The 27694-nt window shown below is 42.0% G+C and overlaps 1 protein-coding gene across 1 annotated transcript in view; it reads left to right on the top strand.

Moving 5' to 3' along the window:
* The window catches only part of LOC115458777 (dynein heavy chain 1, axonemal-like), a gene marked incomplete at its 5' end in the record, with an annotated part of 332737 nt that overhangs the window by 153546 nt on the left and 151497 nt on the right, over nt 1–27694 (top strand). The window contains 2 exon segments of the mRNA XM_030188593.1: nt 444–632; nt 15810–15915. Of these exon segments, the coding sequence (XP_030044453.1) occupies nt 444–632; nt 15810–15915 (295 nt within the window).

The following is a 27694-nucleotide window of genomic DNA, read 5'->3' on the forward strand; positions in this document are numbered from 1 at the left end:
TTGTTTTGTTGTATTCCAGCAGTTATGCCAGCTCTATGGTTGGTTTAACTACACATGCCTAAATGTAAGGTGAACCATTGCCAGATTATACTAGTATTCTATAAGAGCATATTGGCACCCATATCCTATTATAGAATAGGGATAGAGTAGCAGTTGTAGTGATAGTAATAAATAACTAAAATTCTGTATGTGTGTTCTTAGCACCTAAAAATAGGTGGCTCCTTATTAAATTGCCCCCTAAACATGTTTCCTAGGAATTATAGTTCTATGACATTAGGAGTAGGTACTTTGTTTTAAATACTTCTCATTTGCATTCATTAGATCTGCTTTTTTGTTTTGTGTTTCTTTGTAACTGAAAGAGGACAATGCTAGTTTAAACTAATCTCTAATTGAACTCTGGAAAGGAGTTGTACAACTCTTAGCTGTTTTCCTAATGATTGTAGATGTTACCTGACATTGACTGGCGCCCTCCACCTAAAATTTGGGGGAGCCCCTGCTGGACCAGCTGGAACAGGGAAAACTGAAACAACTAAAGATCTTGGGAAAGCTCTGGCCATTCAAACTGTCGTCTTCAACTGTTCTGATCAACTGGACTTCATGGCCATGGGCAAATTCCTCAAGGGTCTTGCCAGGTATGTTAGCATGGCAGAAAAGAAGTGAGTACATTTTCAAAGCTTTATTGAATGAAATTGGGAGCTTTGGGGTCAGTATTCAGCCATTTGTGGTGAGTGTTTTGCCCACTGCTGACAGCGTTATCTCCAGATATTCAAAGCCGAGACCTGTGGGATTTGGTTTTGAATATCCAGTTATTTTTGGTTAAAACATAGAGGGGCATAATCAAACGCGAACGCCTATGTGTAAGAACGTCCATCTCTGAGAACGGGTCTGTGAAGGGGCGGGCCGAACTGTATTTTCGAAAAAAATGGACGTCCATCTTTTTTTTCGAAAATACATTGGATTAGGGTGTTTTTTGAGCTGGGCGTTTTTGTTTTTTAGCGATAATCGAAACCGAAGCGTCCCAGCTCAAAAACGACCAAATCCAAGGCATTTGGTCGTGGGAGGGGCCAGCATTCGTAGTGCACTGGTCCCCCTGAGATACCTCTATGCCAGCCTCAAATATCATACCTAGCTCCATGACAGCAGTATGCAGGTCCCCAGAGCAATTTTAGTTTAGTTGGTGCTGCGCGGGACCCATGCAGAGAGGAAAAATCGGAAGAAAAAAAAAACAAGCAAGCAAGTGCAGTCAGGGACGTCCAAATTAAACTGATAGTAAAAGGGGGAATTGAACCAGCAACCTTCTGATTACAAGCTCAGTGCTCTAGCCAGTGCACCACTGCTTAGATGTCCTTCCCTTTCCATTATGTCCCTCCAAGTTTCTGTCAGCCAATCACAACTCATTTAGCTGACATCGGTGTCCGCTAAACAGCTGTGATTGGCTGACAGAAACTTGGAGGGACTTAATGGAAAGGGAAGGACGTCTAAGAAACTGAATAACGTGGTGCACTGGCTAGAGCACTGAGCTTGTAATCAGAAGGTTGCTGGTTTGATTCCCCCTTTTACTATCCTGGTAATTTAGACGTCCCTGACTGCACTTGGTTGTTTTTTTTTTTTCTTCCGATTTTTCCTCTCTGCATGGGTCCCGCGCAGCACCAACTAAACTAAAATTACTTCGGGGACCTGCATACTGCTGTCATGGAGCTGGGGATGACATTTGAGGCTGGCTTACAAGTTGGAAAAAAAGTGTTTAACGTTCGGGTTTTTTTGGTGGGAGGGGGTTAGTGACCACTGGAGGAGTCAGGGGAGGTCATCCCCAGTTCCCTCCGGTGGTCATCTGGTCATTTAGGGCACTTTTTTGGGACCTGTTCGTGAAAAAAACGGGTCCAACAAAAGTGACCTAAATTCTCTCTAAAAACGCCTTTCTTTTTTCCATTATCGGCCGAGCACGCACATCTCTGCTCAGCCGATAACCACGCCTCAGTCCCGCCGTCACCACGCCTCCGACATGCCCCCATCAACTTTATTCGTTCCCGCAGCGGAGTGCAGTTGGAAACGCCCAAAATCGGCTTTTGATTATACCGATTTGGGCACCCGTGTGAGAAAGACGTCCATGTCCCGATTTAGGTCGGAATATAGGCGTTTTTCTCTTTCGATTATAAGCAGGATAGCCTCTTAAGTTGATATTCATCACTTTTGCAGCCATTGGTTACCGCATAAAAATAGGACAGACTTTTATGCGGTCCCATTTATGCGGTAAACCTGTCCACTTTAGGGCTGAATATCAACACTTAAAGCGTCCAAGTGCTGACTCCACCCCCAGAACATCTTCAGCTCCATAGCCGGATTTGTGTTTGGCACAACTGTGATATTGAGTGGCGCTTAACCAGTTAAGTGCTGCTGAATATTAGTGGCTATTTTGAGGTGCTCTGGGGGTGGAGTTGGCACTTGACTGGTTAAGTGCCGATATTCAGCTCTTAACTGGCCAGGTTAACCACATAAATAGGACCATATAATAGTCGGTCCTATTTTCTCTGAGGACAAGCAGGCTTATTAATTCTTACAAGTGGGTGATGCCGACCCGTGTTGCCCGGTCTGGGATTTATAAAAGTATAAAGAGAGCTTTGTGGAGAGCGAGACATGCTCCACCATGCATGTGCGAGTACCTCCCCACCTGCCGCATGAACGCTCTTTTTCTACCATGGTGAGGAGAGGGTTTGTTTTTTTGCCGTCTCTTACATCGCTCAGTCCTAAAGAGCTTTTTTGGTGCTTTTCGGCTATTTTACGTATATTTTTTTTTCTCCCATTATTATGTTCCTGTTGTGGAACCTCCTTTCTTTACTTTCCCTTAAAGTTTTAGTTCTTTTTTCCCGGGTTAAAGTTTCCTTTACTTTTCATCATCATCATGTCGCTTTTAGGCCTTAACTTCAGTCGGGAACTTTCCCTTTGTTTTTTGTCGTGCCTTGCCCGTTTTTCAGTCACCATCAGTTCATTTAATTTAGCCGAGGAAGTTTTTCCTTCTATGTCCGTGAAAGTTCCCAGTGGCTTTGAGCGCTGTACCCGGTGCAATCGGTCAGTCTCTGGGAAAGACATCCATTCTTGGTGTCTACAGTGTCTTGGGCCTGACCATAGCCTCACTAGCTGTGTTCTCTGTCTTCGCATGAAGACCAGATTTCCAGAGAGGTTCATTGTTAGAAGATTTATGGAGCCAAGTTTGGTTCCTTGACGTTGGCGTCAGCATTGATATCGAGTGTCGTACTGGCATTGGGAACATCGGTAAGCGTGGCTGCTGCTATACCCTTAATAGGTGACAAACTGCTGTAACCAGGATATAATAAACCTATGAATAATAATTTTGTTTCTTTTTTAATTTTTTAAGAGCACCCTCAGATAGTCCCACTATAAAAAGCACAGTCAATTTTCTGTTGCTTAGTGGTGTAGCACTTCTTTCATCGGGTTACTCATTTTTTCATGGTGAATCACCGAATAAGTGCTAACAGACTGGTGTAATTCTTCAATTGATATAATAACAATATCCAACCAGCCTTATGTGCAATTCAAAAAAGTACAACCTGCCCCAATGTTCGTCAATACCAATGATTATCTTAAGGTAGTTAATGTCAAAATATTTAATGAACACTTAATCTGAGTCATGCTGTGTCCGCATTATCTCCTTGTGTCTGAAAATAAATGAATCTCCAACTCTTTGCCTTCCCCTGAACTCGCCCGACGCCGTGGGTTTCAGTATTCCTTCTTCAGGGACTAGGGTTAAGGCGGCCTCCTGTTCGTAATGTTATCAAGAGACCAGCTGCACCCAGAATCGAATCGAATCCACAACGCACCTGGTTTTTATTTATTTTTTATTTATTTATTGCACTTGTATCCCACATTTTCCCACCTTTTTGCAGGCTCAATGTGGCTTACATTATATCATGAATAGTGGAAATACATAAGAAAATAGACATTTAGTATTGCATAAGGATCTTGGGTTACATGATAATGATAAAGCATGATGTTATTATAAACAAGCAAATATCGTAAGGCAATTCTGGTTATATGTGTAGGAGTTCACATTTGTTGTTCTTTGTGGTATACCTTGTTAAAGAGATGGGTTTTCAGTAGTTTGCGGAAGTTAGTTAATTCGTAGATCGTTTTAAAGTTGCACAGCAGCGCGTTCCAGAATTGTGTGCTCAGGTAGGAAAAAGTTGACGCATGCGTTAGTTTGTATTTTAGACCTTTGCAGTTGGGGAAGTGAAGATTAAGGAATGTGCGGGATGATTTTTTAGTGTTTCTGGGTGGAACTCCGCATTCAGGTATCCATGTGGCTGATGTGGTGGAGTTCGATATCACTTGGTATGATCGTGTGGTTAGGAACCCCTTGAACCAACTGAGAATGTTGCCTCCAATTCCGAAGTACTCTAGGATATGTAGTAGTTTTCCATGATCAACCATGTCGAAGGCGCTGGACATGTCAAATTGTAGGAGTAGTATGTTCTTGCCTGTTGCGATCAATTGTTTGAATTTATTCATGAGGGTAACTAGTACTGTTTCAGTGCTGTGGTTAGACCGAAATCCGGAGTCATGTAGTATTGAGAATTTGTTTAAATAATTTGTGAGTTGTTTGGTCACCATTCCTTCTGTTAGTTTGGTTGTTAAGGGAATGGATGCTACTGATCTGTGGTTGGTTAGTTCACTAGGACTTTTCTTTGTGTCTTTGGGTATGGGGGTAAGTAGAATGTTTCCTTTCTCCTTCGGGAAGAGTCCATTTTGTAACATGTAGTTCAAATGATTCGTTAGGTCTGTTATAAATTGTTGTGGGGCAGATGTCATAAGGTTGTTTGGGCATACGTCTAATTTGCAATGAGATTTGGCGAATCTTTTGAGTGTTTGGGAAATGAGATCCTCCGATAGTATCTCGAAGTTGGTCCAAGTTCTGTCTGCTAGATATATTCTAGGGTCTGGATCTAGACAGTCAAGGAGATCGGCGTAATCAATGGTGCTGACAGGTATTTTGAGTCGTAGTTTTATGATTTTCTCATTGAAGTATCTCGCGAGATTGTCTGCTCCTGGTATATCTTTGCTGTTGGTTGTGACTGGTGTGATATCTAGTAGTTGATTCACGAGTTGGAAGAGTTTATGTGTGTCCTTGTAGTTTGGTCCGATTTTGGTTTTGTAATATAATCTTTTAGTTTGTCTTATGGTATATTTATATTTTCTTTGAAGTTGTTTCCAGGCGTTAAGTGTGGGGTCATCTTTCTTTTTAGTCCATGCATGTTCTAACCTTCTAACTTGTGTTTTAAGTTTTTTTCAGGTCTTCACTGAACCATGGTATTGAGTTCTTTCTGTGTGAGGTTCTGGTTTGAGTTGGGGCAATATTGTCTAATATTAATCTGCATCTATCGTCCCAGTCTAGGAGAAATTGGTTTGTATCTGTCTTAATTGTCCATCCATTGTGGTAGATCTGTTGCCAGAATGTTACCGGGTCTATTTTCCTTCTCGTGGTGTATGCTTTTCGTTCCTGTTTGTTAATTGAGTTTTTCGTTCACCATTGGAGGGAGATGTTTGCTTTATAGTGGTCTGACCACGGTGCGGGTGTCCATTTTGTATCTGTTAATATAAGGTTTGAGTCGGGGTCGAATTTGTGTGTGATAATGTCTAGTGTGTGTCCTTTATTGTGAGTTGGTTGCGTGTTTTGTCCGTGCAGATCCCATAGTTGTAAGAATTCTTTGCATTCTTGGGTGCTTGTTGAGATGAGACCTTCAAAGTGCAGGTTGATGTCTCCTATTATGATAAGGTTTGAGGTAGAGACACAAGTGTTCGAGATAAAGTGTGTTTGGGAATCTTGCCAGTTGCCTGGTGGTCTGTAGAGTAGTACTGCGTTAAGGTGTTCCTGCAAATTTGGGTGATTAATTCTTACTGAGGCGATTTCAAGTTGTGGCAGAATGGATTCAGCTGTGGTTGTAATGGTGAACTCGGATTTGTATATTATGGCTATTCCTCCTCCTTTTTTTCCGTTTCTTGTCCAGTGGGTGATTTTGTATCCTGGTGGACATAAATCTAAGATTATGGGGTCTTTAAGGTTGTGGATCCAGGTTTCAATGATGAATAGGAGGTCGAGATTGTCTGTGGTGATCCAGTCTGTTATAGTCTCTGTTTTATTTACAACTGATCTGGCGTTTACGTATCCCATTTGGATTGAGTGGTAAGGTTCAGTTCGGGACATTGATGTGTTAATTTTTATTAGTTGTCTGTTTTCTTGATATCTGCTTTTGTTGTGCCATTTCTTCTCTTTCTGTTGGTTATTTCCGTATGTGTTTGTTTTTCCTTTTAGTTGGTTGTTGTTCTTTTGGTCCGGTGAGCTGTGTGTGGGTTGTCTGTAGGGTTTGTGTGTTGTGAGTAGATTGTTGTTTATGTTGGGAGTAGTCCATGCGTGGTAGATTAGGGGGAGGAAGTATATTATCATGAGCAACTTGTTGGTGTTCATATTGGCTGTCGTACGTGGAGTTTGGTTGTGCCTGAAGGTATTAGTGAGTGAACTTTTGTAAAAGCATCAAGCAGTAACAGCGTTAGGCAGTTTCAATATCAAGCCGTGTGAACATTAAGCAGTGAGTGAATATAATTTCAATCAGTATCCACATTAGGCAGTCTTAACATTAAGCGGTATCAACATTAAGCAGTATCAATATTAAGCAGTATTAACGCCGAGCAGTATCAACTCTAAGCGGTATTAGTTTTAAGCTAATAAGTGACCATCAGACAGCAAAATTATTACATTTAGGTACTGTAGTGCTTACAAAGCAATAACAACATATAATATCAGTAAGGTTTGGTAACTAAGTTATTACCTTGTAGTACCCCGCTATATTATATTAGTAAGGCAATGTCAACAAATACCCATCTATGGGCTCTGCTGCTGAGAAATTTCTCTCTAGTACCGCTATATAATTTTAGTATGGTGCTATCAACAGATAAAGGCAGCAATGAGCTCTGCTGTCGGGAAGTTCGGAGTCAGGCAGAGTCCAAGGTCCGGTGTTGGATTGTACCAGTCCTGTACTGGGCTGCTTCAGGAGACTGCCGGGGTTAGATAGAGTCTCTGGTTGACTTTGGATAGCTCCAGGAGAAAAATGCCTGGGTTTAGATAGTCTCTGGCTAAAATTGGATAGCTCCAGGAGAAAGAATGCCTGGGTAGGTGCAATTTCAAAGATCGCAAGGCTCCGGGGGTTGGCTACTGCAGTTCAGAAAGTCACTTTAATTGAAAATGAAAATGAAAAGCAGGGAGAAAGAAAAAGGAAAAATGCCTGGGTTTAGATAGAGTCTCTGGCTGAAATTGGATAGTTCCAGGAGAAAAAATGTCTGGGTAGGTGCGATTTCAACGATCGCAAGGCTCCGGGGATTGGCTACTGCAGTTCAGAAAGTCATTTCAAATGAAAAGCAGGGAGAAAGAAAAAGAAAAGAAAAAATGCAAAAACAGAGTCTCAGCTCACCTGCATCGTTTGTCCTCCACTTAAAGCCTCCCACGAGCGAGGTCCCCGGAGACCGCAAGGTTTGATTACCTTTGTTCTGGCTCTCAGTGTCAGCCACGTGGGGCGGTCGTCTGTGGAAGACGGGTTGGGAAGATAAACTTCGCCGTTTCCATCTGGACCTTTGGGACACGCGGGATCAGCTGAAATGGCGACAACGTGGCCTAGGGATGGTTCACCAGTTTGCCCCAATGTGTCTCCAGTCCGTCCCGTGTCCTTCGGTGTTTTGTCGCGCCCGGTGCTGAGTCCCTCCATAACTGCTTTGCTCAGGGGGGACCAGTGGGTGGTTGCACACGTGTGGGCCCGGTGTCGTTTGCTCCTCCAACTTGGACGCCCCACCGGTGTTTTCTCCTCCGCCGTACTCCTTCGGCTTCCACCGCTTTGCTCTGGGGTGTCGGGATCCGAAGCAGTGCTGAGCATAAGTAGTTGGCAGTGATCCTCTAGGCACCACACTCCGGTGCGGGGCAGTTGTCTGGGGAAGACGTGTCGGGAGGGGAAACTTCGCCTCTACCTTCTGGACCTCTGGGACACGTTCATATCAGCCGATATAGCGACAACGTGGCCCAAGGATAGTTCAGGTAGGTCAGGTTGCTTGTGGTCTCCGGTGCCTGAGTCTGTCCTAATCAGCCTCAGGTTTTGCGTTAGTTAAGCTGACATGGTCTAATAATTCACCAGTCTGCCTCGGTGTATCTCCGTTCCGGTCCGGTCAGGATGACCTAGGTATATCTGTCCACTCGGGAGCCCGTTACGGAGCTCCTTACCTGTCGGCCATATATGATAAGCCTCAGTTGCCTCTCAGTTCCATGGTAGTGGAATCTGCTCTCAAAAGGGCCAGAAGCTCCAGGGACTATGCCTCGGCGCCCCCAGGTAGAGAAGATAGAAACCTGGATTCTTTTGGGAGGAAGATGTACCAGGCCTCAATGCTCATTTCCCGTATACAATCATACCAGCTCTTCATGAGCATCCACTTGCAAAACTTGGTGCGCAAGTTGTCAGACCTGGCTGAGACGCTACCTCCGGTGCAGGCCGAGTTACTTCGCAAGTTGGTCAAGCAGCAGAAGGCATGTTGAAAGTTCTTGGCCAGGGGCACATGACACTTTTGATGTGGCATCCAGGGTCTCCGCTCAGAGTAAAGGAATTCACAGATTCTCGTGGTTGTGTGTTTCTGACTTGGAACATTCTGTTCAGCAGAGGTTGGTGAATGCTCCATGCCAAGGGGATAACCTTTTTGGAGAGAAGTTTGAGGAGGTCATGACCAGATCAAAAAACATACTGTTGCCATCTATTCTCTCTCCCACCGGGCGCTCTCTGCATCTGTCTCCTTGACTTTTGGCAAACCAAGGAGGCGTACCTATTACTGTCAGAAGTGTAGGTACAACCCCTTGGCTCACCAGCTTGTTCAGGATCAGCCCTAGCACACTCATTCATGTCAACAGCGTGTGCCTAAGGCCCATGCTGCTCCCCAGCCAAAGCATGGGATGAGCTTTTGACTGGCTCCAAAAGAGCATAGCTGTAGTCAAAGTGTCCATCCCGGACTTGCCGGTCGGGGGAAGGCTGAAGTTTTTCCTTGAAAGGTGGCCTCTTATAACCTTCCACCGGTAGGCTCTTCAAATAGTCCGTCTCAGATATGCACTCAGTTGGTATCAAAAACTTCCAAATTGCTCACCGAGAGCTCATTCATTCAGCTCTCAGCACAGGCAGGTACTTGCAGAGGAACTCTCCACCCTTCTGAAGGCCCATGCAATTGAACCCATTCCACCAGGGAAAGAAGGGCAAGGATTCTATTTCAAGTACTTTCTTGTGCAGAAGAAAACAGGAGGATGTGTCTCATCCTAGACCTTAGGACCCTGAACAAATCCCTAGCCTGACAATGATTCAGAAAGACAATTGGCTATGCTCTCTGGACTTAAAGGATACATATACTCAAATCCCGATACTTCCAGTCCACCTGAAGTATCTTCGATTTCGGCTGGGAACACATCACTTTCAGTATCATGTGTTGCCTTTTAGCCTTTCATCAGCTTCTAGGGTCTTCACCAAATGTCTAGCGGTAGTTGCAGCATCCTCTGTGGAGACTGGGAGTCCATGTTTCATATCTCGACGATTGGCTGGTAAACAGCACCTCTCTGGACAGAACTCAAGAGTCCATGTGAATGACTATTCGGGTGCTCAAGCTACTAGGATTCAAAACTACCCCAAGTCCCATCTTCACCCTGTTTAGCGATTGGAATTCATACACAGAAGTTCGAATCTACCTCCCGGAGATGAAAGCGGACACTCTTGTCGCACTTGCTTCCAAGATTTGAGCCTCTCAGCAGGTCACAGCTCTTCAGATGTTGAAATTGTTGAGCCACATGGCTTCCTCAGTGAATGTTACACCTATGACAAGTCTTCACATGAGATCAACTCAATGGACCCTGACTTCTCAGTGGTATCCAGCCACGGGGAACCTGGAAGATATCATCCAAGTGTCCCCAGAGCTTGTATGTTCTCTTCAGTGGTGGACAATTCGATTCAAATTGGTCTCGCAATATGGACATAGACTGCAAGGTCTTCCGAGCGTGGGGCACCCCCTCGTTGGATTTTTTTGCTACTCAGATCAACCACAAGGTCCCTCAGTTCAGGCCCACGACAGACTAGCATCAGATGCCTTCATCCTCAACTGGGGGACAGGTCTTCTGTATGCGTATCCTGCCATACCTCTAGTGGGGAAAACGTTTTTGAAATTTAAGCAAGACCACGGAACCTTGATTCTGATCACGCCATACACAGACAGACCTTGTCGTACTTTTTGTGACAGTGGTGGGATTGTCAGGCTCAGTGTGTGGGTCATAGTCACGATCCATGGACTGGTGTAACATGGTCCCTTCCCAGTTCAGCTTTTTTTTTTTTTGGTAGTGTTAGGAGATTAGCAGCGTGCTGATGGTGGCTGGTAGCAACCCTCAGACACTGGATATGCCTGACCTAACACAAGAGCAACCAGATAACCTTAGCGAGGAGACGCTTCAGGACCGTCCTGTGCAGAGTTCTCCTGGGATGAGAGCAGATCCCTTGTGGGCAGAGGCCCGTGAGTTGGCAGGGCCGAGTACCACAGCAGCTGAAATCCAGCAGATCTATATGCTAGAGTAACAGCGGCTAGACCAGCTGCAGTGAGAAGAACAGGAACAGCGGTGTGAAGAGCGTTAATTCCAGCAACAGCGAAAGGAATAGGAACAGGAAGAGCGACAGCGGCAAGAGGAGCGGGAACATCAACGTCAGGAGCAGAAGTTCCAGCTACAGAAATTAAAAATGGTGTTGGAGATGGAAATGGCTTGTATCCAAAGCTCCAGCCCAATCTCTGTGCCATGGCCAGAAACAGGATCCACAGCCCGGATTGGGCCCAACATTTTTGCCCAGTTTGATGATACCTGAGGTGACACTGATGGATATCTAACTGCCTTTGAAAAAATTTGCCACCACAACGAGATTCCTCAGAAAGACTTGGTGTGCTATCTGGGAGGAAAGCTCACTGGTAGAGCACTTGAAGCATTTCAAGGACTGTCCATGGAAACATGCTCCCAGTTTGAGGAAGTATGCAAAGCTTTGTTGAACTGTTATTCCATTACCCCCGAGACCTATATACTAATGTTCTGGACTTTGCAAAAAGGAGTGGATGGTACTCACAGCGAGTTTGTAATTCAGCTAAGATACCAGCATCAGCAGTGGCTGAGATTAAGTCCCTGGAGGACTGCCAAAACCTGATGGTCCTGGAGCAGTTTCTTCATCGTTGTCATCCAGAGGTGAGGGAACATGTTCAAGATCACCAGCTCCATACTCCAGAGAAGGCGGCTGAGTTGGCTGACATCATTATGGCTAACCGTCCCTGTTTGGCAAAGAGAAGCCGTCCTTATCCACAGCAGCCAGGATCTAAGGGAGCCAGGGCCCTAAGCCAAATATTCCTGCAACCTCAGAGACTGTCAGCAAACCCTCCAGTGTTCCACCTAAACCTAAAGATTTTAAGCATGAGCATCCTTGTCATCAGTATGGGGGTACAGGACATGTCAAAGCAGATTGCCCAGATAACCTCAAGCCTGCACTAAAGAGTATTTCAGTTCCTGCACCAAAGCTGGTGGCTTTCGTGGGTGGCTCAAGTTCCACGAAGGAGGCCCATGCAGTTGCCACAGCACAAAATGTTACTGGTCATTCATCAAGCAAGGAAGCAGATGGGTTTCCACAACACTACAGTATCCCAGTAACTGTGAATCAGACCCAGGTGGCTGGACTTGTGGACACTGGCTCTAGCATGACTTTGTTATGACCAGTATGGGATAGCCTGATTTATTTGACACACCTATTGATCAGACTATTGACCCTGATTTGTCAGAGTCACTAGCACAGACCCTTCCAGATATGGATACTAATATAGGACAGAGACATGCTTTTCAGGAAGCACAACACTCTGACCCTAACCTGGAAGCCCTGAAGCAGAGAGCTAGTCAACTAACCAATGAGGCTTGTAAAGATCGTATCCTATAGAAATGGGGCTTGCTGTACAGAGAGACTGATCCTGTTGATCCTAATAGGCCCGGGACAGCAGGCAATGCAGCTTATAGTGCTCAGGGCGTACAAAGAACAACTTCTACAGATTGCACACACATTCCACTAGCAGGACATCAGGAAATGACCAGCACACACACTAGATTGACATAGAACTTGTATTGGTCTGGAGTATCCCGAGCTGTACCTGACTATTGTAGAACCTGTGATGCGTGCCAAAGAGTGGGGAAGACCCAAGATCACTCCTGAGCTCCCTTGAAACCTTCACCCATTAGCAGTGAGCCCTTTGAGAGAATAGCTGTGGATATAGTGGGGCCTCTAGCTGTCCCTAACTGGACTGGAAATAGACAGTGGTGGACTTTGCTACCAGATATCTTGAAGCAGTAGCCTTATCCTCCATAGAATCAGAGAGTTTTATGAGGGCCAGCAGGTGCTTGTTTTAGTCCCAGTACATCAGAATAAATTTCAGGCTAACTGGGCAGGACCTTTCAAGGTCATAAGGCACCTGAATGATACAAACTATGTTAAAATCTATGGACTCAAGACTGAAAGCAGCATACCTTTCATGTAAATATATTAATGGCCTATGCAAATTGCACAGCCATGGTACTAGCTGTATGTAGCCCACCAGAAGAGTGTCAGGATAGTGTTAAAACATGTGTGGAGTGAAATATTGCAGGAAGACCTTAGGAAATTGGAAGACTGGGCTTCCAAATGGCAGATGAAATTTAATGTGGACAAATGGAAGGTGATGCACATTGGAAAGAATAATCTGAATCAGTTACCTGCTGTTAGGGTCCACCTTGCAGGTCAGCAAAAAGATCTAGGTGTCATTGTAGATAATATGCTGAAATCTTCTGCTCAGTGTGTGGCGCCGGCCAAAAAAATCAAACAGGATGCTAGGAATTATTAGGAAAGGGATGATGAATAAGACCGGAAATACTGTAATGCCTCTGTATCGCCCATGGTGTGTCCGCACCTTGTGTATTGTGTTCAGTTCAGGTCGCTGTATCTCAAAAAAGATATAGTGGAATTAGAAAAGGTTCAAAGAAGAGCGACCAAATTGATATAGGGGATGGAGCTCCTCTCGTATGAGGAAAGGCTAAAGAAGTTAAGGTTCTTCAGCTTGGAAAAGAGATGGATGAGGGCAGATATGATTGAGGTCTACAAAATCCTGAGTGGTATAGAACGAATAGAAGTAAATCAATTTTTTACTCGTTCCAAAAGTACAAAGACTAGGGGACACTCAAGGAAGTTACATGGAAATACTTTTAAAACAAATAGGAGGAAATACTTTTACACTCAACGAATAGTTAAGCTCTGGAACTCTCAGCTGGAGAATGTGGTAAGAGCGGTTATTGTATCTGGGTTTAAAAAGGGTTTGGACTAATTCCTGGAGGAAAAGTCCATAGTCTGCTATTGAGACAGACATGGGAAGCAACTGCTTGTCCTGAGATTTGTAGTATAGAGTGTTACCATGATTTGGGTTTCTGCCAGGTACTTGTGACCTGGCTTGGCATGTTGGAACTTGCTCCTTTTGTTTTGTGGAATGCAGTTGTATAATATAAAAATACACTTGCCTGTTCTTATTACTACTGTTTCACAGAGAGCTATTGAGTAATGAGGGAAAGGCTTCCTTCATGCATAAGTTCTGTTCCTTACACTCGTTTTTTTTTTTTTTTTTTTTTTGTTCTGTGTTTAAGATTTTTTTAAGAAAAAAAATTCATTCAGCTCTTCTTGTTTAATTACTTTTTTGGGTGAAGGAAGCATTCATGGCAGGAATATTTTAAAATTTCCTCTATGCCCTAAAATTTGTGACTTTCTGGCCCTATGTCCCACAGGCTCAAGGAACTGAGCTGGATTACATGGTGTTTTTGGTTCTTGGTCTCCTCTGGCAATATGTTAGCTTTAGGATCACTGTTTTATGAAAACATATATTTGAATTTGATATCATGTCCTACTTATTCATGCAGTGCTCTTTGTTGTGGTGGTGGTGGTTGGGTATGGGGTATGTTTTGAACTTATTTTTAATATTTAACAATAATTGTGGAGATAGTGTAGACATTTTAGAGATGTTTAAAATGTTCAATTGCTGCTGCCTGTGTGTGTTACTCTGTCTGTTATAATATTAGCATAGGTCTGAGGCTGTGGGCCCCTATATTTTAGTTGAGCTGAATAAAATCAAATTGAAAAACCAATTTGAATGAGCAAATTGAATTGAAAAATGTTTGAGTGAATCATACAGCACTACAAATTACTATAGTTAAACATGTTATAGTAGCTCAGGCTGTTTTTCTTCAGTATCTGCTAGGGATCAGTTATCGTGGTGTGCCATTCGGTGGTCAGATTAGTTATGTGTTCTCATTCGGGAAAAACTTTCTAAAGAAGTGGGCTTTCAAGTGTTTTTGAAATGTTAAGTAATTGTTCATATATTTGATGGCTTTTGGTATAAAGTTCCATGTCTTGGGGCAGTGTATGTAAAATTAGTTGAGTATGAAGATTTGTATATTAGACCTTGACATTTGGGAAAGTGTATGGTGAGGTAGTTTCTTGCTCCTCTAATGGTGGTGTGTATAGGTAGTTCTTTTAGGTTAGTTGTGTATTTTGGTGTTAGTCCAAAGATTATTCTGTAGGCGATAGAGGTTAGCTTGAAGGATGTTTGAGCTTTAATTGGTAGCCAATGTAAATTTTGGAGTAGTGGTCGGGCGCTTTTGAATCAATTTTTTCCGAAGATAAGTCTTGCTGCTGTGTTTTGTGCCATTTGTAGTCTCTTAAGTGATTTTCCTTGCATTCTGCATAAATTCCGTTGCAGTAGCCAGTATGGGCAAATACCATAGTTTGGACTAGTGTGCAAAATAACTCTCTTGGGAAGTAGTTTTCAATTTGTTTCAGTTTCCACATGGTTTGGAACATTTTCTTTGTTGTGTTTGAGATTTGCTTGTCAAAGGTCAGGTTGCGGTGTATGGTGACTCCTAGGATTTTTAGGTTGTCAGATATTGAGAGGGATGTGCTCTTGGCGAAGATGTTTGGAAAGTGGTCTATAATGTGTGTTGATGTGATTATTAGACATTGTGTTTGAAAGAGTGAAACATTGATTCATTTTTACCCGTTCAACACCACTCAGGATTTTATATACCTCAATCATATTCCCCCTCAGCCTTCTCCTTGTGACCTTGGCTACAGTTACTGAAAGGCACTACTGTGTGACCATGCACTAGCACACATTAACACACATTATTTATTGCTGGTCCCATTTTATGCATTGAGATCTATTTACTATTAACACATATTAATGGAACAGGGAAATACTTACTGTACTTGAGTGTAACTCACCCTGAGCAACTACAGAGAATGTGTGAGCTGAATACCACCCCCCCCCCCCCCCCAAAAAAAAAAATGCACATGGGCACTAACAAGCAAACTTTACACCATTTATAATGGAATGGGTCTATATACATAATGTTAGCATCACAACACAATGTATGCAGATAACTTGTGTTTGAAAGCTGGCTGAATTTATATGAGTTGAGAACTAGGTGCACAGAATGTGAATTAAACATCCTACTGAAAATTTACCCTAAAAGCTTTTAAGTAAAATGTAGGGGATAAAAAGGTGATGGACTTGTAGAGATGACAGCTTTTGTTGTTCTCTTATTGTATCGTCCTCCCTGTCTCATTTTTTCTTAGGTTTTTTTTTTCTACCATTTCTGTCTTTTATTGGTTTGTTTTATTTTATCTTGTTTTTTTTTCTCTGCATAGTTCTGGAGCATGGGCTTGTTTTGATGAATTTAATCGGATTGATATAGAAGTGTTGTCTGTTGTGGCCCAACAGATTACAACCATTCAGAAGGCCCAGCAGCAAAGGGTAAGTCTTGCCTGTGTTTCTTTGTATATTTGTTCCATGTATGTGATTGCATGTATTTGTTTCCATCTTTATCAGCATGTGTCTCACCCTGTGTCTGCACATATTTCTGTATAATTCAGGGGCTCTTTTACTAAACTGTGCTAAGCAGTTAGCCCGTGAATTAGTGTGCACTATTAGCACACACTACCGTGCTGGCATGAGAGCACATGCTATTTCACACACTAATTGCACAGGCTGTTATTTGGTGGGAAATAGGTGTCACCTGTGAATTGCAGTTAGCTCATGGCACCAGTGGCGTAGCAAGGGCGGGGCGGTGGAGGCGGTCTGCTCCGGGTGTCAATGGGTGGGGGGGGGGGGTTCTCTGCTAGCGAGTCCCTACCAGCTCCATCCAACTGGCAGCTGTGTGGTGCGGTGCCTCGCGTCTGCGCTGCTGTAAGAGAAGAAAATCGCCTCGGCCCTTCCCTCACTGTGTCCTGCCCTCGAGGAAATAGGATGTTACATCAGAGAACGGGACACAGTGAGGGAAGGGCCGATGAGGCGATTTTCTTCTTTTACAGCAGCGCAGAGTCGCGCGAGGCACCGGGTGAACGGAGCTGGTAGATAGGAGGGGATTGGGTCGGGGGGGGGGGGGATGCCATCTTGCCGTGTCACGCCAGGGGGGGGGGGGTGCCGTGTTGCCCTGCAGCGGGGGGGGGGGGGGGTGCGTGCAGCAGCGATCCGTCCCGGGTGGCAGTGAACCACAGAACGCCACTGCATGGCACTTTGCAACAGTGATACATGTGGTAGTTAGTGTGAACAAATAGGAGGCAGCAAGTGCATCTGTACTAACTGTGAATATACCAAGCACAATGTAAAGAACTATGTGGGTCTAAAATACAAAACAGGGAAACCCTGTACAACGACGAATCACAGCAGGCAAAAGTAGAGGCTGACCAAAGACGAATCACCACTGGAAATATAATCCAACAGTCTTTATTGATGTAAATAAAGGAAGGACCCAACACGGGCCGTGTTTTGACGCATACAAGCGCCTACATCAGGGGTCAAACAGTAAGCTCCAGATAGAGGCGCAGGACCACAGCTCTGCTCATATACGAAGCTGTAGACCGTCCAAAATACTTGAGCACTAAAAACAAATGGACAAAAACTTGCAACGACTGTAGGAAAATTTGAATCCTTGAGCCCATAAAAACTGCATTTAAATGACGAAAATATGTCCGAAAGATGTTATTTCTATCCATCTCTAGGGCAAAGGTAACTAACAATGTAGTCCTTTCAGTCGCAATCTCCAAGGAGCTTTCTAGAAATTCAGTCAAATTTAAGTCAGGTAAATTTTGAGGTTGTCCGTCAGGTTTTTTTTTTGTCCCTGTTATATACTGGGCTCTTGCAACAGGTGGAAAACCTTCTGCAGATATTCCCAAAACTTCTCCAAAATATTTCCTCAACATGTCCACTGCAGAAATTAGCGGAGATTTGGGGAAATTTATAAACCTCAAGTTATTCCTACTGCTTTGGTTTTCAAGGAATAATAACTTACGGGTTTGATTCTCCCTCTCCTTGATTAATGTGGCTGTAATATTTTGAAATTTAGTAATCTCTCCTTGCAGGATCGTTACCTTATCTATATATTCTTGAACTTTCACTTCAACTTCTTGATGTTTTATTTTCAAGTCGGTAACTTCTCTCTTGAGAGAATTTGCAGTTGTTTGTAAGGAAATGTGAATACCTTGAATGGCGTCCCAGAACGTTTCTGACGTTACTACAGCCTTATTGCTTCTCGACTTCCTTCAGGGGTGATAGCTCGAGTCAAAGACGAGGAAGCCAAATCCTCCGATGTTATTTTGGCGGGCGTTGAGGCGCCAACAGGACCTCTCGGTTCAGCTAACAGGGGCTGCATTCCACCAATCGCCTCAGTTCTCTGTCCCACTGTCAGTGTCATATCTCCTCCTGGTCGAGGGAGGCGGGCTGTAGTGGAGGGAGGGCTAAGCGAGACTCCCTCAATGCTATGATCCGTTTCCAGAGAAGCGGATCCTGTAATCGCAGACTGCTGCTCTCCGAGTGTCCTCACTCCAAAGGTCTCCAGGACAGTTTGGCGCACAGCGGGATTTACAGCTTGGCTCGGGGAGGTAAGAGCCTTCGCTTTCCCTTTTCTCTTTCCCATGCTATTCAATCGGGGCTCTGGCGTCTTTCTCTCCTAGGTACTCAGGAGCTCTGACACTCACACCATTTCAGTCGCCATCTTGGATCTCATAAGTCTGCAACCGTTTTAATGTTATTTCATGTTGTTCCTTCATATATCATGTTGTTAAAATCGAGTCGAGCCTAGGTGACTGCTGGTACCCGAATATTCAATGCAGCGAGCTGCATATGCCCTGGCATTTAATATCCGGGGTCAGTTCAGCCCATGACTGTGAGCAGCTCAGACACTATTTAATGCTGTAGGCTGAATATCAGGTGGATAATTGCCATTTACCACCATTTTGGCACTTAGCTTCCATTGTAGTGCTTAAAGTTAGGTGCCAAATTGGAACCTAACTATGGTGCACCACGTAGAATGAGGGGGAGGGAGAGTAATTCTTTAATTATGAACCCAGAGGGTGCCTGATTGGCACCTTTTCTATAAAGGAATGTAGGCACTCACTTTGGGCTCAGGCCCACTCAAAATTTGTTCACCTGGCTCCAGAACACTGCCACCAGCTACCCAAGATGTAAGTTTCTTCAGTAGGGAGGAGGTCTTTGGCTGGCGGGGCTTGCGGATCTGTGCCAGCACATGTGTTTCATTTACCGTGGAGGAGGGGGGCACCGGGAGGGGGAGTTGTAGAGATGAAATTTTTGGCCCACCCACTTTGCTCTTGGGTTCTCCCTAAATTGGTTATCTGGCTACGCCACTATCCTGGTCAAGATTCAGATTTCATTTATTCTTGGTATACTGCATCTTAATAATACACTATCTGAGTGGTTTTCAATCACTAAAACATTAAAAATGGAAGGGACTACAATGCCAATAGGACAAAACAAGAGAGAGAAAAAAAACAGGACAAAAGAATCTTTGCAGCCTCAAAGAGTCGTTCTAGCCACCCATACTACCATACCTTGAGCAGGGGAAAGGGTTAGGAGGGCTCAGTTCCGAAAGCATCTTTGAGCAGGAACGATTTAAAAGCCAGTCTTCAATTTATCAATATTAGTTTCTAGATGAAGATAAAGCTGAAGCAAATTCCAAAGGTGCAATCCGTTTACATCAAAGATCTCAGCATGGATGGTATCAAAGCGAATATGCCTTGATGACGTGATAGATAACAGATTTCGAGTTGAGGATCTTACATTTCTAGAGGGCATATAAGTTACTAGTGAAGAAAAGGCTAGACGAATTTTACATTTAATATAAGATGTTTATTCACCTCTTAATTTACAGTTTACTGTATAGCATCAATGGGATATACAGGAAGCATATCTGTACTAGCAAGCAATGTACAGGCAAAGAAATCAGAATGCTTAAACTAGCAATGTACAGGCAAAGAAGTCAGAATGCTTAATACACAAATTTCTCATTGGTCTTATATACCCTTTTCTTTCCATGCAAGTCTCTGAATACCACAAAGCTTTAATCATGTGCAGAACATGATGCTGCATCTGTTTCCCCTTATTGCTCCCTTTTCTTTCCCACAGACTTCCTGGAGCCGTGCCTTTGGCTGATGTTTAATGTCTGTCACATTCTTTTCTCATGCCTCAGGAGGTTTTAGTGTTAACACAGCTTGTTGTAATCATGGAGCCTTCCACTTCCATTCTTTTATGCCCTTATTCAACAAATCCTCCCTTGAGGCCTGGTCGTTCCAGGACTCACACATCTGTTTCAGCTCCAGTCTGTTTCTTCTTACCTCCCTTCTAAATCTCCTCCCCCTTGTTTGTGACATTCAGTTTCTGCACGCTTTTTCAATATCTTTGGCTGACATATTAAAGTTCTATTCATTCTTGATTTCGGTTACTATTGTCATTTTAAAAGCGTCCTGGCACATCTTTCGCAAACATGCTAATACACATGTTACACAGCATTAAACAGATTCAATTGTACTAGGGTAAAAAATTTTGTATTTCTTTTGAATACAGACAGTGAGCTTCATCAAAGGGAAGTACACTGTCATTCTTACTTTTCATATAAGAACAATTATAAGGATAATGCCTAATTGCATTAACTGATGTGATATTAAAAATTATACAAATTAAAAGCATATTCCAAGGTGCTAACATTCATTGAATCAGTTGTTACATACCATTGAGTTAAGGTCTTATTGCAGCTTGTTTTATTGCCACACTTTTCTTTGGTGGCTGTGACATTTACAATCACTGTACTTGTTCCTATAGACCAATTACCTGTTACAACATTGTGCGTGTAATTGCACTTTATCGGGGGGATGTTTCCAGTCATCGTACTATTAATCAGACACCAAAATGATGTCTGTGGATACTTGTCCGTAAGCAAGGCTTGCTTATAAATAGTCTCATTTGTCTAATGAAGGTTTCCATCATCCCTTACACAGGTATTATTGGGATAACAGACATGGTACCCACCCAACTTTATCATTGTAGTCCCATACATCATAGCTGGCAAGGACAAGGATGATGTCAGTCGGTGGGCACATATGATACAATCAGTCAAATTCAACATCTTGGCCGCTGTAATAAGTCTATTCTCATATGTGTTCATTGTCCACTCCGCTGAGAAAATTAACAAACAACAACATCCCAGTACCATCATGTTTAGGGACATGGTGTTTGTTTATTCTTTGTCCACTTCAATATTATTAGTTCGTCGAATATCTGATAAATGTATCCAAGAAGTATGACCTTCCAGACGGGCAGCGGTCTGAGTAAGGGCCGTGATAGCAAAAGGCCCTACATACACAGGATCCTTCCACGTTTTATGTGTAAAGTTCTTTCGTAGTACTAGATCACCTACTTTAAAAGCACAAACATCATTAGTAGTCCCTGCCTGTGATGCTACATTTGTTCGGATCATATCACTCGTCAGGTTCAACATTGGTTGTAGCTTTTGCCAGTACTGAGCTGTATTATCAGTACTTGCTGTCTGCATCAGGAAGAAATGACGTCCTGTCTGAATTTGGAATGGGGACAATTTTGTACGCCCATTGGGTTGGGCCCGTATTGTCATTAATGCTAATGGCAATACATCAAGCCATGTATATAATTTTCCCACCATTTCTTTATTGAGAGATTTTAATAAGACTCTCAATTTTGTTTTTAAAATGCCATTGTAGCGCTCCACCAAACCATTGGAGGTGGGGCGATACACTGATACTTTCCTGTGTGTTAAACCCATAATCATTTCCATTTCTTTCAAAATACTGTTATTGAAATGTGTCCCGTTATCAGAAATTATTCTAGACGGACACCCATGTCTTGGCATAATGTGAGTTATCAGGCATTGTACCACCTCATGTGCTGTCTCCCTTTTACATGGAAATGCTTCTATCCACCTTGAGAAAGCATCCACCCAAACTAACAAATATCTTTTTCCCTGCACTGGAACAATCATATCAGTGAAATCAATGTACCATTCCTTAGCTGGGCCTTCTGGTATTGGAAGTGTCCCAGGCGATATTTTAGGACCTCTTTTAGGTATGTTAATATTACATACCATGCAATTCTGCACAACCTGTTGAATCAAGTTATCAATTTTCAAAGTCCAAAATCTTTGCTCAAATTGTTGTTTTATAGTATCCTTGTTCCAGTGCATGGTTGCATGCCATTCAGTAAATACCTTAATTGTCTGACTCATTGGCATGCAAGGCAATCCTTCTTCTGTATTAAACCATTCACTTCCCAATTGCATACATCCCTTCTTCAACCATTTTTCACTTTCCTGTTCCTCTGGCTGCCACATTTCAAGCTTATCTACATTCGTAAGTGGCCCTTCCTGTGTCTGTCTAGTATTATACAAAATCTTTTCACTTTGCTTAACCACCTCCGTTGCTGCTGCATCAGCCATTGCATTACCTAGTGCCTCAAAGGTTGGCCTTTCAGTGTGGGCCGGGGTCCACACAACTGCTGTTTTTCTACCTTCACGTTCCCTTCTCGCCAAAATTTCAAACAGCAAATTCCAATATGTGTAATGTTGTAGATTTTTACCTGCACTAGTTATCATCCCCCTACATTGCCATTTTAATATATGATACTGTAGTGAACTTGCAACGTAACCACTATCAGTATATATGGTGACATTTTGAGTCATATCAGTTTGTTGTAAGGCCGTGATAACGGCCAAAAGTTCAACATGCTGTGCAGTATGGTCAGGAGGGGTTTTATATTGTACTTGTGTTATCTTTGTTAAATTCTCATCCACCTGCACGCAGGCAAAGCCTGCAACAGTCCTTTCACAAGCTCCATCTGTAAACCATATCAACCCATCAGACAAGGGTTCAAAAGTAAGACAGTGAAATGTAGGGATTTCTATAGTATCGATCTCAACCTCCTGATTGACAGGAAAAAGCAGATCTATCTTAGTTCTCTGTTCTTTAGTTAATGGTATTATTCTTATATCTTGTCCTAAAAGTACTGCTTGATATTTTCCAAATCTAGTGGCTGTCAATGCCTTCTGGCTAGGGCTCAACAGCGTTTTAATCGTGTGGTTGGTATGTATTACAATAGGAACAAAAGGCATTTGTGCCCTCCATTTGCCTACCGCAGCCACAATAGCTGTCAATAACTTTGGTATTTCTTTCATTCCCTTTTCCACATGATTAAAAGAGCCTGATAAAAAAGCTACTGGTGTATTTACTTCATTATTTTGATTAATCATGGCTGCCCAACTGTTTCCCATGTCTTTTACCCATAGATGCACAGGTGATTGGATATCTATTACTGCTAAGGGTCCTGGGGATAACAAATCCCTCACAATCTTAGCCAGTACTATCTTATCCTGCTCTTCCAACACAGAGTATTCTTTGGTGTGGCTGCGGGCAGTTTCAAATGTTTATAAAGTCTCATTACTTTTTGTGTATAATTTGGTATCCATTGTCTGCAGTAATTTAACATTCCCAAAACAGCACGTAACTGGGTAACTGTTTGCGGTACCAGGGTCTCATTTAAAATAGATATAACTTCCGGTATAATGACCTTATGTTCTGCTGAAACATTTTGTCCTAAAAAGGTGACAGTAGACTGAGCTACAACACATTTCTCCTTGTTACATTTATATCCTAACTCTCCTAATAACAAAAATAATTTTCTAGTCCATTCTAGGCATTCTGCTTCAGTCTCAGCAGACAGTAGAATATCATCTACATAGACAAACAATGACACCGTGTCAGGCAATCGACTCATCTCCTCCCTTGTCACCTTCTGAGTCACTGGGGGGATCATCAAGGGCAGAAAAGCCCTCGCACGGTTTGGGACGCTTTTGTTCCTTCTCCCATCCTTTATCCCTTACAGGGCATAAAGTCTCTCTCCTTGTATTACAGCCAGAATCATAAGGAGGAGGATTATTTCTTTTGTACATTTCTGCCTCTTGTTGTATTCTATCTACATCAGCATGAAAAAGATCTGCTGCTACAGAAAATAAATTCCAAATTGTAAGATGCTTCTCTAAACTTTTCTGCTTCTTTTTATTTTCTTGTATGTATCTCAGGAGAGATAATAATTTTGGACGATCAAACGATCCATACTGAGACCAGCTCAAAAAAGAATCTTTTGCATCATATTTGACCCATTTCTCATGTGTTTTTTCAATCTGTTTTTTGTCTAACGGGAATAATTCTATGACGTGCTGCAAAGGGGTGCATTTTTTTGAACTATCTAAATCTAAATACAAAGTGTATACAGGGGGCTTTTCTTTCTTATCTGCCCCTTTCCCTTCCATTTTATTCTGACTATTACAATTTCTCTGATATAACCACAACCTACAAAAATATACTAATGCACTTAAACAAAGAAAATATACAAAAAAGAAAACTACAAAGCTAAACAAATATACCGGTAATAAGGCCACAGTGTAAGCTTACTCACGCGTCTTCTTATTTCTTTTTAAGCAAGCCCAGGAGTCGTCACCTGTATGTCCACGTCAGTAGGTTGATCACTCCCACGTCAGTGGTGCACAGAAGTCAAGGCTAGACAACGCTTGCTCTCAAAATCCTGTAAAACTTTCGTTAACAACAAACACTTAATTTGTCATTCGTCTCGCCCTTTCGTTCCATGTGCGGCATAAGTCCTGCCGCGGTCGCCACTTTGAAGAAAAGGCTAGACGAATTTTACATTTAATATAAGATGTTTATTCACCTCTTAATTTACAGTTTACTGTATAGCATCAATGGAATATACAGGAAGCATATCTGTACTAGCAAGCAATGTACAGGCAAAGAAATCAGAATGCTTAAACAAGCAATGTACAGGCAAAGAAGTCAGAATGCTTAATACACAAATTTCTCATTGGTCTTATATACCCTTTTCTTTCCATGCAAGTCTCTGAATACCACAAAGCTTTAATCATGTGCAGAACATGATGCTGCATCTGTTTCCCCTTATTGCTCCCTTTTCTTTCCCACAGACTTTCTGGAGCCGTGCCTTTGGCTGATGTTTAATGTCTGTCACATTCTTTTCTCGTGCCTCAGGAGGTTTTAGTGTTAACACAGCTTGTTGTAATCATGGAGCCTTCCACTTCCATTCTTTTATGCCCTTATTCAACACTAGTAAGCGAGAAAGATAGGGAGGCTGTCTAGAATGTAGTATTTTAAATGTTAAAAGGATTAGCTTGTAAGTGGTACAGTGGAAAATTGGCAACCAATGTTCAGTACAAAGGAGGGGTGTCACATGATCAAACTTGTGGGAATTTGTCAGCAGTCATACAGCTGAGCTCTGAACAAGTTGTGATTGGCGCCTATCTCATGCTCTGATACCTTGCACATGTGCATTACAATAGTCTAACCTGGATATGGCCAGGGAATGGATAATAGTCACATTTGCTGTGGTTCCAGACCAAACTACCGTTCTGAGGCTTTTCTATTGACATATAAATTAGCAATTTTTATGATCTCATGTTCATATTTTTCCTGATTTGTCAAAAAGTATCCAGCCTAGACAAAAGGAATTCTTGTTTTTAAAACTGAGAGTTCTTTCATTAGGAGGCACATTTTTGCTTACATTTCCTTGTTGTTGTTTTGTTACTTTTCATCATAATAGTTTGTTGTTTGTTTACCCTAAACAGCTCTTACAATTTTTGACTGCTAGGGAGGGTTGCCCAATGGAAGGAGGTATCCCATAAATATATCCTTAACTAATAATCACATTGTGATTCTTCTCAGTATTTACATATGCTATATTTCCTTTTTTTGTTGTTCTTTATTTCCTATTTGGCTCCTTTTGTTATGAGCTAAAGTTTTATATAATTCATTTCCTGTTTCTTTAATGAAAGGTGTTTGATTTCTTATTTCTTTTTGCATTATAGCTATATGAATGTTGTAATCTGAAAATAATGATAAATAAAAAAAATTATAAAAGAAACAAAAAAGAATGTCTTTTTCGTTTAGCAATATCTTCAGTTATGAAAAGTAAATCCAATCTATGCCCTGCAATATGTGTTGCATACATAACTACATAATAATAAAAGAACATAAGAGTAGCCATACTAGAGTTCGATTCCCACTTCAGGCACAGGCAGCTCCTTGTGACTCTGGGCAAGTCACTTAACCCTCCATTGCCCCATGTAAGCCGCATTGAGCCTGCCATGAGTGGGAAAGCGCGGGGTACAAATGTAACAAAATAGATCAGACCGTCCATCTAGCCCAGTATCCTATTTTCCAAACAGTGGCCAAGCCAGGTCACAAGTGCCTGGCAGAAACCCAACTCATGGCAACACTTTATACTACAAATCCCAAGGCAAGCAGTTGCTTCCCATGTCTGTCTCAATAGCAGACTATGGACTTTTCCTCCAGGAATTTGTCCACACCTTTTTTAAACCCAGATACACTAACCGCTGTTACCACATCCTCCAGTAAAGAGTTCCAGAGCTTAACTATTCATTGAGTGAAAAAACATTTCCTCCTATTTGTTTTAAAAGTATTTCCTTGTAACTTCCTCAAGTGTCCCCTAGTCTTTGTACTTTTGGAACGAGTAAAAAATTGATTTACTTCTACTCATTCTATACCACTCCGGATTTTGTAGACCTCAATCATATCTGCCCTCATCCGTCTCTTTTCTAACCTGAAGAGCCCTAACCTCTTTAGTCTTTCCTCATACAAGAGGAGTTTCACCCCTTTTTCATTTTGGTCACTCTTCTTTGAACCTTTTTGCTCTAAACTTGTTTCTCAGTCAGATTTTAACAACCTTGTATTAGCATCTAAATCATCTTCAAAATGAGTATTAAACTCACCTAAAACCAGCACCTAAAACCGCTCACAGGACAAATCCCTCCTCTCAGTATCTTTCTCCACCACCGCCAACTCCAGGCTCCACCCTTTCTGCCTCGCCTCACCCTATGCTTGAAATAAACTCCCTGAGCCCATACGCCAAGCCCCCTCCCTGCCCATCTTCAAATCCTTGCTCAAAGCCCACCTCTTCAATGTCGCTTTCGGCACCTAACCATTGTACCTCTATCCAGGAAATCTAGACTGCCCCCAATTTGATTGACTGCACTTTTTTGTCCTTTAGATTGTAAGCTCCTTCTTTGTTAGATTGTACAACACTGCGTAACCCTGGTAGCGTTTTAGAAATGTTAAATAGTAGTAGTAGTAGTATGTAACTCTACAACACTTTCCACTACATTATCCCCAGCTTCAAATGAAATTGTGGGTGGACAATATAACAAAAGAAAAACAAAGCTATTAGTAGAAGCCACTTTTGAAACTAGATCCCTATTAATGAAAGATGTTTGATTTCTTATTTATTTTTGCATTTGTAGCTATATGAATATTTTAATCTCAAAATGGTTATAATTAAAACAAATTGTAAAAGAAACAAAAAAGAATGTCCTTTTCATTTAGCAATATTTTCAGTTATGAAAAGTAAATCCAAACTATGTCCTGCAATATGTGTTGTATACATAACTATTTGCTCTAAACTTGTTTCCTAGTCAGATTTTTTTTTTTTTTTTTAATTTTTATTTATTAAATTTCAAATTTTACAAATGAATATCAATTTGTAAGGTAATACAGAGAAACAGTTACAAGGCAATTACAAAATAAAAGATATGCATATCTAATCGTAATATTTCTTACTCTTCCTTAGACCACAACAATTATTTGGGGGGAGTGGGTTTAGAAAACTAAAAGGAGAATTCAATAAGAAAAATCAAGTTTTAAACCACAATTGGCATAGTCCTATGTTTTATCCCGTCATATTCTATTCGCTGATTCAGTTGTTCCAGTCTGGCGGCTAGTTGGAATCTTAGAGTCCAGAAATACCTTCAGCTGACTTGGCTCAAAAAATACATATTTAACACCTAATAAACGTATCACACATTTACAGGGATAAACCAATGTAAAAATTGCACCCAAAGTTTTTACATCTTCTCTCAGGATCAAAAATTGTTTTCTTCTTTGCTGGGTCACCTTTGTAACATCAGGGTATACCCATATTTTTTGACCACAAAAGAGTGCTGTGGAGTTTTTGAAATATAATTTCATAATCATATTTAAGTCCTGCTCAAATACAAAGAATACTATCAGAGTCCCCCGGTTAGTTATTTCAACCATAGAGTCTTCTAATAATGCAGTTAAATTCTGTAAGTCAATATCATTTCTCTGAGGGGCTATGTTCACCATATTTACTGATT

The sequence above is a fragment of the Microcaecilia unicolor genome, unplaced genomic scaffold, assembly GCF_901765095.1.
Source record: "Microcaecilia unicolor unplaced genomic scaffold, aMicUni1.1, whole genome shotgun sequence".
In the NCBI taxonomy this organism is placed as follows: Eukaryota; Metazoa; Chordata; class Amphibia; order Gymnophiona; family Siphonopidae; genus Microcaecilia; species Microcaecilia unicolor.